This window comes from Nomascus leucogenys, chromosome 5 (genome assembly GCF_006542625.1).
Source record: "Nomascus leucogenys isolate Asia chromosome 5, Asia_NLE_v1, whole genome shotgun sequence".
NCBI classification, from domain to species: domain Eukaryota; kingdom Metazoa; phylum Chordata; class Mammalia; order Primates; family Hylobatidae; genus Nomascus; species Nomascus leucogenys.
In genome coordinates, this window is record NC_044385.1 from 41674280 (window position 1) to 41686314 (window position 12035).

The 12035-nt window shown below is 48.3% G+C and overlaps 1 protein-coding gene across 2 annotated transcripts in view; it reads right to left on the bottom strand.

The window, feature by feature from the left end:
- Positions 1 to 10685: 10685 nt before the first annotated feature.
- Positions 10686 to 12035, bottom strand: part of KANK4 (KN motif and ankyrin repeat domains 4) — an 85915-nt gene continuing 84565 nt past the window's right edge. Inside the window, exon 10 of one of the 2 annotated variants that reach the window (XM_003265163.4) lies at positions 10686 to 11913. In XM_003265163.4, the coding sequence (XP_003265211.2) occupies positions 11809 to 11913 (105 nt within the window). In that variant the 3' untranslated portion in view covers positions 10686 to 11808. The remainder of the gene's footprint in view (positions 11914 to 12035) is intronic. The other variant, XM_030812495.1, reaches the window with a different exon arrangement.

The window sequence follows — 12035 nt, forward strand, 5'->3', positions numbered from 1 at the left end:
TGCCTGGACCCCTAGTCTGGAATGCTCACCCCACATCTCTGCTGAATGAACTCCTTCCTATTCATGCTACAAGACCCAGCTCAGTCCTGGCTCAGCTGACCCCTTGGTTCCCGTGTCTGTTCCCTGCTGGGCTGTGAGTGTTTTTATATTTTGTTTTTCTTATGTCCATTTAGATTTGAATATGAATATTTTATTTTATTTTACTTAGTTTGTATGTTTCTTTGAGACAGAGTCTTGCTCTGTTGCCTAGGCTGGCGTGCAGTGGTGCAATCTTGGCTCACTGCAACCTCCGCCTCCTGGGCTCAAGCAATTTTCATGCCTCAGCCTCCCAGTAGCTGGGACCACAGGTGCCCACCACCATGCCCAATTAATTTTTTTTGTATTTTTAGTGCTGGCCTCAAGCGATCCTCCCGCCTCAGCCTCCCAAAGTGTTGGGATTATAGGCGTGAGCCACCACACCCGGCCTCGAATGTGAGTGGTTTTTGTTGTTGTTGTTTTTTGAGACAGAGTTTCGCTCTTGTTGCCTAGGCTGGAGTGCAGTGGCACAATCTCGGCTCACTGCAACTTCTGCCTCCCAGGTTCAAGCGATTCTCCTGCCTCAGCCACCCGAGTAGCTAGGACTACAGGCGTGTGCCTCCACGCTCGGCTACTTTTGTTTTTTGTTTGTTTGTTTTAGTAGAGACAGGGTTTCACTTTGTTGGTTAGGCTGGTCTTGAACTCCTGACCTCAGGTGATCCGCCTGCCTAGGCCCCCCAAAGTGTTGGGATTACAGGAGTGAACCACTGTGCCCGGCCTCGAACGTGAGTGCGTTAAAACCCAGATCGGGTCTGATTGGGGTTGGCACCCAGGTGGCTCCATAATTGTTGCTGTCCTGAATTATTGCCCTCTTTGCTACTTGGACCAAGCGCCACCTTGGACCACTGACTTCCTCTGACTCCTGGGCAGGCTCCTGGGCAGCAAACCCTGGCCCCTGGTATGGTCCTGCCTGCCTCTCTGTCCCCTTGTCTACCTGACCAGACCTCTGAACTTCAAGGCCTGGATGCCCCATCTCCCCTCCTCTGAGGCCCCGTCCTACCTCACGTTGGGACCTAGGGCACTCTGTTGTACAACTCCAGGGAGCACCATTGTGTCTTCTGTGAATGGCAGCTCCTGTAACACAGTGAGCCCTCAACAGGGCCGTGTCAGCTGCGGGCTCAGACATCCTTTGGGTCTGGCAGTGCTCCATTTCATGTGCCCTGTCACCCTCACCCCTCTTTTTCCATCCCACTTCTCCTAGCTGGACCAAGCTAGGTGTCATCTACAAGCCCAGTGTGCTGACCAGGGAATGTGTGGGGCTTGGGGCACAGGGACAATAAATAACATCACTTTTCTCATTTCCCAGGCAGGGAACCAATTGAAAGATAAGATACTATAGACAGACATCAACTTTATTCCTGACTAAAGCTCAGAAGAAGGGCGTGGCATAGATTTACAGTGACCATCCTAACACTCACGCGCAGTCACACGGTCCCACACTGGGCTGGACCAGCCCTGTTAAACTACCACGAGGGGTGGAGAGAACAGCAGCCGCTTCCTCTTTGTGGGGACGAGGCCTGAGCTTCCCTCAGTTCCTGCCCCGGATCTGACCACTGGGATTGTGGGAGAGGGTGTCAAAGGACAATTTTCTCCCACCACTTTCCCTTCCAGGGAGAAGAGTGAAAATCCCCTCACCTCAAAGGCAACATGAGATTGGAGAATGTACTCTCAAATCCCCAAACAGCAACAGAATTGTTCTGCTTGCTTCAGAGCAGAGGCCCCGCAGCCCTTTCCATACCTCTCCCAAGCATGGAAATGGACCGAGGGCTGGGTGGGGCTCAGAGGGGAGGTCAGGCAGGACTCCCTCAGACAGCATCTGGGCTTCCTCTGTTCCAGGCCCAGCTCTCACTGAAATGGGAGAGGGTGTGAAGGAATGGATTTGGAACTGTCGAGAACTCCTTCCTTAAGGGGCAGTGGAGGTAATGCGGGGTTCAGACCATCTTGCCCTGGACAGAGGCCTCTTTCTTCCCCAGGAATGCTAAGCACATGGGCATCCTGATACCTCAACTCCTCCAGTCCCAAACACTCTGCCTGTTTGTCCCCTTTGTCCTGAGCCACCCAGTAGGACCTGCAGGTCAGGCACTGACTTCATGTCAGGTCCCCGAAGCAGTTTTGTTTTCTCAGCAGTGTCCACCGCCTGCAGCCAGGCACCTCTCTCCCCTAGCCTGGGTCACTGGCAAGGGAGCAAGAAGAGTTCTGGGCTCACAGCAGTCAGTGGAGTGTAGTCACAGGGCCTGATCCGGCTTGAAATCCCAGATCTTTTGCTTACTAGGCTGTGTGGCCTTAGGTGAGTTACTTAATCTCTCCGTGCTTCAGTTTCTGCATATGTAAAACAGGGATAATATCTAGCTCACTGGGTTATGATGAGACATAAGTAACTTCATACAAACCCCTTAGGACTGATGCCTGGGCATTTCTAAGTACTCAGTGAAGGCAAGCTACTGTTTTTATGGGCCCAGGTCTAGGAAAAAAGAATCAAACAGCCAGGGCAAAGGGGATGCTCTCCACTGTATATTACGTTCTATCACAGGGACCATTTTAGCTAAACACATAAAAACAGAGGAGGGGGCTGGGTGTGGTGGCTCATGCCTGTAATCCCGGACCTTAGGAGGCTGGATTGCTTGAGCCCAGGAGTTCGAGACCAGCCTGGGCAATAAAGTGAGACCCCCCCCATCTACAAAAGATACAAAATTTAGCTGGGTGTGGTGGCGCATGCCTGTAGTTCCAGCTACTAGGGGGCAGGGTGAGGTGGGAGGGTAACTTGAGCCTGGGAGGCAGAGGTTGCGGTGAGCTGAGATTGCATCACTGGTCTCCAGCCTGGGTGACAGAGGGAGATCCTGTCTCAAAAAAAAAAAAAAAAAAAAAAAAAAGAGGAGGAACAAGGAACAATTATCCCCCATTTTACAGATCAAAAGCCGAGTGAAGAAGTGGTCCAGCTGGAATTCAACACCTGAGATATCTGACTCCAGATACCAGCCCTTCCTTGCTTCTCACTAGCTGCCTAACCCAGAGAGGAGATTGGGAAAAGAGAAACAAGTTACAGAATTCAAGAGTAAGTGTCTACTGGGGTCTTCGTGAAGAAACAAGTGTTGCTCCAGAGAAGCCAGAAATTCTTATCTCTGCTTTGCTCTAACCACCTCTTTAGGCTTAATGACTGAAGAGTCCCTTTGGCCCCTTAACTCCACAAGGCTGACCCTGGTGATCAGCAGCTGAGATCTACATGATACAGTCCAGACACCAGAAGGAGACTGAATCTCTCTCCTAAATCTCAGCTCTAAAATTCCCAAGAGAGGGCCTCATGGGCCCAGGCAGTGCCTGGTGTCTGTCCTGCAATGGCCAAGAGCCAGGTTTTCTTGTAGGAGTGTGAGAGCTCCTCCTGCAGTCGGGGATCCTGGATGGGGCTGAGGAGAAGTTCCAAGGCAAGGAGGGTTGGCGTCTACTCCGTAAGCGCATTCTTCTCTTTGCGCTTGATCTTTTGTCTACATCATAGATCCTTCTTGCTCACACTTTCAGCCTGCCCTTTTTTTTTTTTTTTTTTTGAAACAGGGTCTTTCTCTGTCACCCAGGCTGGAGTGCAATGGCATGAAGTTGGATCACTGCAGCCTCCGCCTCCCAAGTTCAAATGATTCTCCTGCCTCAGCCTCCCAGGTAGCTGGGATTACAGGCATGTGCCACCACACCTGGTTAATTTTTTGTATTTTTAGTAGAGATAGGGTTTCACCATGTTGGCCAGGCTGGTCTTGAACTCCTGACCTCCCCGGTGATCCACCCACCTTGGTCTCCCAAAGTGCTGGGATTACAGGCATGAGCCACTGTGCCCAGCGCTTTCAGCCTGTTTTGACCTCTACTCATGCAAATTTTACCTTTCCCTTTATGCCTCACTCCACCTCACGGCTTCACTCTCTTCTCCCTAATCGCACCCCACTGTGACTGCCTGAAATGCCACGTTTCTTCATTCAGATTTCTCAGATAATTCAGTGGTTCCACCCGTAATTCCACACCAGGCCACTTCATAGGCAATGACTCACTTAAGGACTGGCTGCCTCAGGGTGCACAGCCTGTATTCAGGAATCTGCTAGAGCAACACATAGCTGTACCTTCTGCAAGGCTGTGGGCTGGATGACTCCACCGTGGGCGTGGAACACCGGCTGGTGTCATAAGGAGACATTCCTTATGCCTAGGCATTGAAAGCATACTCCTTCCGAAAGGCCTTTCCCAGTGTTTCCCCCTGAAATCCACTAACATAGCATTTCACTGTTGACACTGCCCTGTGGTGCTAAGTGCGGTTGTCTAACTCCTACTGCCACAGAGATCCAAGTGTGCAATGGCTTACACATGTGAGAAGATTATTTCTTGTTCAGATATCAAATGCAGAATAAGCAGTCCAGAGAGGAGATGACAGCTTTATGGTGTTGGGGATTTACGCTCCTTCTGACTTGCTGTTCTATCATCCCTAGGACGGTGGCCTCATCTCCTTGGATCAAGATGGATCACTACCACATTCCAGCCAGTGAGAAGGGGGAAATACATTTCCTTTTCCTTTAAATGCAGGAGCCAGAGTTTGCACACCTCACTTCACTCTCACCTTGCCAGCCAGAACGTAGTTACAGGGTCACATCCAGCTGCAAGGAGGGCTGGCAGATGAAGTCTCTTCTGGGTGGCCATGTGCCCGGCTAAAAGTTGGGAATTCTATTATTAAAGAGGAAGAGGAAGAGAAGAATGCATATCCCACCATTCTGTCACCGTTTTTGACTGCTCTCCACTCACTATCCAGTCTGTCACCACATGCTGGCACATCCCATTCCTGATGCCTTTCCTACGGGGCTCTATTCTTCATCCCCACCAATACCACCATGCACTGGGCCCTTCCTGCTTTATACCCAGTGTCTCATTAGAACATCCTAGCTGATCCCTTTGCTTTCAGTCACCTTCTGTGATCATTCTATTAATAAATAGCAAATCTGATCATATGCCCCTATTGTTTTGAAATCAATGGCTCCCCACTGCCCATAGCAGTAAGATTTTGAATCCTTTTTTTTTTTGAGACAGGGTCTCATTCTGTCACCTAGCCTGGAGTGTAGTGGTGAGATCACAGTCATTGCAGCCTTGACCTCCTGGGCTCAAGTGATCTCCCCACCTTAGCCTCCCAAGTAGCTGAGACTGCAGGCACACATTGCCACGCCTGGCTAGTTATTAATATTTTTTTTTTTGTAGAGATGGGGTGTCACTATGTTGACCAGGCTGGGCTCAAGTGATCCTCCTGCTACAGCCTCTCAAAGTGTTGGGATTATAGGTGTGAGCAACTGCATTCAGCTGAGTGCAGATTTTTGAATCCCTGAAGTTATAGGCAAATTTTGCCTTCTTTTTTTTTTTTAATTAACAAAACTTTTTTTTTTCTTTTTTTTTTTTTGAGATGGAGTCTCACTCACTCTGTCACCCAGGCTGGAGTGCAGTGGCACAATCTTGGCTCACTGCAACCTCTGCCTACTAGGTTCAAGTGATTCTTATGCCTCAGCCTCCCGAGTAGCTGGGATTACAGGCATGCACCACCATGCCCTGCTAATTTTTGTATTTTTTAGTAGAGATGGGGGTTTCACCATGTTGGCCAGACTGGTCTGGAACTCCTGACCTCAATGGATCAGCCCACCTTGGCCTCCCAAAGTGCTGAGATTACAGGTGTGCGCCACCGCCCCTGGCCATTTTACTTTTTCTTTCTTTTTTTTCTTTTAGAGATGGGGTCTCAATCTGTCACCCAGGCTGGAGTGCAGTGGTGCGAAAATAACTCACTGGACTCAAACAATCCTCCTGCTTCAGCCTCCTAAGTAACTAGGATTACAGGCAAGTGTCACCATGCCTGTCTATTTTTTATTTAAAAATTTTTTTTGTAGAGATGAGGTCTTGCTATGTTGCCCAGGCTGGTCTTAAACTCCCGGCCTCAAGCAATCCTTTCGCCTTGGCCTCCCAAACTTTTTCTGTTGAGGCCTTTGCATTTTCCTTTTTTTTTTTTTTTTTTGAGGTGGAGTCTCGCTCTGTCACCCAGGCTGGAGTGCAGTGGCGCGATCTCGGCTCACTGCAAGCTCCGCCTCCCGGGTTCACGCCATTCTCCTGCCTCAGCCTCTCCAAGTAGCTGGGACTACAGGTGCCCACCACCACGCCCAGCTAATTTTTTAGTAGAGTTGGTGTTTCACCGTGGTCTCGATCTCCTGATGTCGTGATCCGCCCGCCTCGGCCTCCAAAAGTGCTGGGATTACAGGCGTGAGCCACCGCGCCCGGCCTATGAGGCCTTTGCATTTTCAAAGGGGTCTGTTATTCCCCTCAAGTTACAGGCACAAGTCCAAATTCCAAGTATCCATGTGCGAGTGTGGTATGTTTCCTGACCTCCCTTTCAAGTCTCCTGTTTAGTCACGTCTCCCGCATAACTGAAACTAAAGTCATTTTGAAATTGTCTCCATTGCCCAACAGGTCACACTTTTTCTTTTTTTCCTTTTTTTTTTTTCGTGATGGAGTTTCACTCTGTCACCCAGGCTGGAGTGCAGTGGCGTGATCTCGGCTCACTGCAACCTCCACCTCCCGCATTCAAGCAATTCTCGTGCCTCAGCCACCCGAATAGCTGGGTTTACAGGCGTGAGCCAGCGTGCCCGGCCCAGGTCACACTCTTTCACATGCCACATCTTCCATCCACCTGCCCTTATATCTAAAATCCTAGGCATCATTATGGCTTAGCTGAAAAGCCACCTCCTCTGGGAGGCTTCCTTGACTCCCTTTGTCCAAGTCAGTCTCCGCAGCTCGATTCAGGCCTCCAACACTTGTCACATTTCATAGTTGTCGTTAGCTTACCTCTGCCCCCACCCCCCAACAAACCATTAACTCTGGAGCCCAGGACTCTGGAGCCCAGGACTCTGGATGGACACTCCACAAATGTTTATTGAATAAATGTCACTCATGCTAAAAAAAACTGGAGTGCTGTTTCTAACATGTGAATCTGAGCATTGCTTCCTTTTTGATGGGGAGCGGGGAATGGTGTCTGGCTGTAACCCAGGCTTGAGTGCCGTGGTGAGCTATCAGCTCACTGCAGCCTCCACCTCCTCAGTTCAAGCAATTCTCCTGCCTCAGCCTTCCAAGTAGCTGGGATTACAGGCACATGCCACCACACCCAGCTAATTTTTGTATTTTTAGTAGAGATGGGATTTCACCGTGTTGGTCAGGCTGATCTCGAACTCCTGACCTCAAATGATCTACCCATCTTTGCCTCCCAAAGTGCTGGGATTACGGGCATGAGCCACTGTGCCCAGCATAGGCACATTAACATTATTTGAATGGCCCAAATCAATATTCTCTCTTGTTTTGGAGCTTTATTCTTGCTTCTTCCTCTGCCTGGAACGTTCTCCTGCTCCTCTTTGCCTGGCTAGCTCCTACGTATCCTTCAGATAGTTAAAATATCCCTCAGGAAGCCTTCCTGGATCCCCTCCCCACCTCTAGGTGAAGGGGGGACTAGGCTGAGGGCCCCATCTATGCACACCCCCAGCACCCTCTGTTCGCCCAGTTGCAACGTGGCTCTCACTGCAAGGCGGTGGTTCATTTGTCTTCCTTCCCTGCTCACGTGCAGTGCACTCTGTGCCTAACTTGCCCGCTGGTGTAGCCCCAGCCTCAAGCACAGCACTTGGAAGGGAAGAGGTACCTGATAAATATGTGTTAAATGTGCGTTAGAGGAATGGATTTCTCCATTTTAAATCTTGATTTCAATAGCTTTTTGTTGCCTTTGGAATAAAGCCTTACCACAGCTTTTACAGCACTTTGTGATGTGGTCTCCATGTAATTTTAGTCTCATCTCTTAAAAATATACCCTTTGATTTCAGTGTCCCACTCAAACATGGTAGCCACACTGAACTGAATGAAGGCCCCCAAATGCCTGCTTTCCCTTCTTTCAGCCTCCGCAGTGAAACTGCCATTGCAAACTTATAACAGACAGTGAAAGAGATCTGACCTAACCAACTCCATCTTGCTTCTAACCTCCAAGCTGTCCTTGTTCATTCCTGGGTGCAGGCTGAACTGACTTTGGGAGGAAGTTTATAGTTTAAAACAAAGACGATAACAGCCCTTTCCCAAAACAAACCTCCTTCTTGCCTGGGGACTAGACTGCCTTTGAAAGACAAGAAATTGGCCACAAGATTAGAAATTATGGTTTAGGAGTCATGCAGCTGGAGACTATCAGGTTCTGACCCTCCCTAAACTGCTCCTAAGATCAGTGCTTGAGACATTTTGCAGACCCTGCACTTGATGGATTGGCTGGCACCACCCAGATCAATAAACTGGCTCATCTGTTCTTGCGGCCTCCACCCAGGAACTGACTCAGCGCAGGAAGACAGCTTCGACTCTCGATGAGTTCATCTCCGACCTGACCAATCAGCACTCCCAGCTCACTGGCTTCCCCCATCCACCAAGTTGTCCTTAAAACTCTGCTCTCCGAACGTTTGGAGAGACTTATTTGAGTAATAATAAAACTCTGTTCTTCTGCACAGCCAGCTCTGCGTGAATTACTCTTTCTCTATCGCAATTCCCCAGTCTTGATAAATCGGCTCTGTCTAGGCAACGGACAAGGTGAACTCACTAGGCAGTTACAGCAGTACTCTTCTGCCTGGCACACTCACCTCTCATTCGGCCTCCTTTTCTGCCTAACATCCAGTAATCTTTAAGTTCAGTGGCCCTTTCTCCAAGAAGCCTCCCTTGACTTCCTAAGGCCAGCTCTGGTGCCCTTTAGTGGTACCCCTCTGGGCTTCCTTCTGACCTTCTATGTGTTTTCCCTAGCAGGTGATGAGGCAAGAGACTGAACTGGACTCACTGTGATGTCCATAGTGCTGGGAACAGTGTCAGGCACCTGGCCGGTTTATATAGATGTATTTGAGACAGAGTCTCGCTCTGTTGCCTAGGCTGGAGTGCAGTGGTGCGATCTTGGCTCACCGCAACCTCTGCCTCCCGGGTTCAAGCAATTCTCCAGCCTCAGCCTCCTGAGTAGCTGGGATTGCAGGTGCACACCACCACACCTGGCTAATTTTTAAAAATATTTTTGATAGAGACAGGGTTTCCTCATGTTATCCAGGCTGGTCTCTAACTCCTGACCTCAAGTGATCTGCCCGCCTCAGCACCCCAATCAATAGATATTTTTAAATGAATTTTAGAGCTGAGGGGCAGTGACAGGAAGGCAGGCTGTGCTTGTTCATCTCACCACATTCTAAGCTCAGACATTCCAAAGAAAGAAATGGCTAAAAAGGATGAGATCATATGCTCATGTCCAAAACTCAAGATTAAAGTAAAATTATTAAATATCTCAGAAAGGATGGACAGTCTTTTGAGAGTGATGAATAAGTAGTCTTCAAGCTCTAGGAAATCCAGTTTGCTTTTCCTGGTAAATAAGTTGTTTTTAATATGATTTCATTTTTTTAAAGTGACCCAATGAAAACTGCCACCTAATATGAGATGCAGAAATAAATCCTCAACAGGCAACACAGGACACAGACCCCATACTGCTGTCTGCAGAGACAATAGGAAACAAGACCTGCACTGCAAATTCCCAAGAACCAAGAGCAGAGAAATGCAAAGAAATTTTGAGACAGAAGACTGAGAGGCAGCATTTTAATATAACAAAAATAAGGATAGGCCAGAGGCTTGCGACTCAAAGTGTGACTGTGGCTTGATAGCATCAGCATCTTCCAGGATCTGGTTAGAAATGCAGAATCTCAGGCCCCACCCCAGACCTACTGCCTCCTAACAAGATCCCAGGTGATTCGTATGCACATAAATGTTCGCGAAGCACCGGACTAGAGCATTTATTAATGTAGGATGTTGCTCTTACAATGTATTCTTAAGTCAAAATAAACTCATTTAAAGCATTTTTTTTTTTTTTTTTTGCTCATTATTTGCTCCATTCTCTCCACCTCTGAGTTGCATCAACACATGTCATTGTGTTCTGGGACTTTGAGCCTCTCTTATGAATCACAATGGCAAAAGAAGTTTGCTGTACCATTTCTGTAGATGGTCTTAATGGGTTACAAATTGGATTTTTTTTTTTTTTTTTTTTTGAGATAGAGTTTCACTCTTGTTACCCAGGCTGGAGTGCAATGGCACGATCTCGGCTCACTGCAACCTCCGCCACCCGGGTTCAAGTGATTCTCCTGCCTCAGCCTCCCAAGCAACTGGAATTACAGGCGCCTGCCACCACGCCCGGCTAATTTTTGTATTTTTAGTAGAGACAGGGTTTCTCCATGTATGTCAGGCTGGTCTCGAACTCCCGACCTCAGGTGATCCACCTGCCTCAGCCTCCCAAAGTGCTGAGATTACAGATGTGAACCACCGCGCCCGGCCACAAATTGGATTTTGAAACTTCCATCAGCTGCTCCTCGTGCAGCACCCCCCAGGAGGTAGGTTGTATGATAATTTCTGTTTTTAGGGATGATGAAATCGCGGCCCAAGGAGGTTTCATGACTCACCGCAGGGGCACCCAGCAAATCGGCATCCGAGCCAAAATGAGTGCAAGCTTTTGAGTTTCCAACGTAAAGCTCATCAAACTTTGACATTACTTCTTTTTATATAAGGGATTTTTTTTTTTTTTTTTTGCATAAGAGATTTTAAGAAAGAGCAGATTTAAGAAAGATTTAGATGACCTCACGTGAGCTACTGACCATATAAACCTTGCATGTGCTGGCCCCAGGGAATATGGAAGCTTCGGAAGGTATTGCCCTGCCCTGCCTGGGTCCCTTGCTCCTATTGCAGCCACAAGTCCCAGAAAACCTCAGAACAGATATTTGCTAGGGGATATGAGGGGAAAGCAGCGGGAACTACCATGAGGTAATGGATACGGCTATGCAGGTGGCTTCTCTATGACAATAATCCATCCTCAGGAGGAAGCTTTTTTTGGTTTCTTCCACAGACTCAAAATAGCTGAGAGAATCTGACTCTGCCCAAATACATGTGGTGTGTGTCATTGGATTGAATTTCTTTTTTTCCTTTATTACATAGCAACTTACTAGATAATAAATTTCTTAGTTAATTCCAATTTCCCTGGAGCAAATTGGAGCCACTAGATGACTCAGAAATAGTCAAGACTGTACATATGGCATTGATGCCAAAGTGCTTCTTCCTACCCTGTCAGATTTTAAGATTTCTCTGTCAACTCCATCGAAACAAAGCTCCCAAATGGTGCTTGTTCAGTTTCACCAGTCTGCATGGTGATTCTTCTAGGGTCCTCTACAGAATGCTTGCCAGGGGATTGGCTTAAATCCCCTCCCATCTCTAGACATGCATATCAGTGGGACATATTTGTATACACTTGCTTAAAAAACGACAGTGCACTTTAAAATTCCATGTAAAAAGTATTGCTTTTCTAATGTGCTAATGTGCTCCTGCCTGCCTGCTTGCTACACGATGCTACAGAGGGTAGAGTCATGAGGAATTCAAGGCTGAAGATATTTTGGATGTTTGGATGACACCGATGTACCCCTCACCTTGCACCTTGAACCCTGCTCTGAAGCCCGTGTAGTTTTGGGGCTTGGCCTAAGGCAAAAACTACAAAGCATCCTAACGAGCAGAATTATACAACAGGAATGTATGTGCATATTTGACATAGTTTCTTCTCTAGAGGGGTGGCTCTCTGGCCTGTGACCTCTGCCCTCTTCAAGGGCGAGGGAGGAGTCCAGAGAAGAAGGCTTTTGTTCCCCACTGCCAGTTCTTCTGCAGCCCCTACAGCCCCAGGGACCTGCCCTGTTCTGCGTGGGCTCTCAGAAGCCCAGCAATTTCCATATGGGTGGGTGACTTCAGAGCGATGGACAAAGCTGTGCGGCCAGCCTACAGGAGAAAAAGGAAAGGAGAAATAAATATCATCCAATCTGCCTCCTGCCCAGGGGGGAAGGGCAAGCTGGGAGTAGGGGGTATGCCTGGGACACAGGTGTCTATTAAGGCTTCCAGAG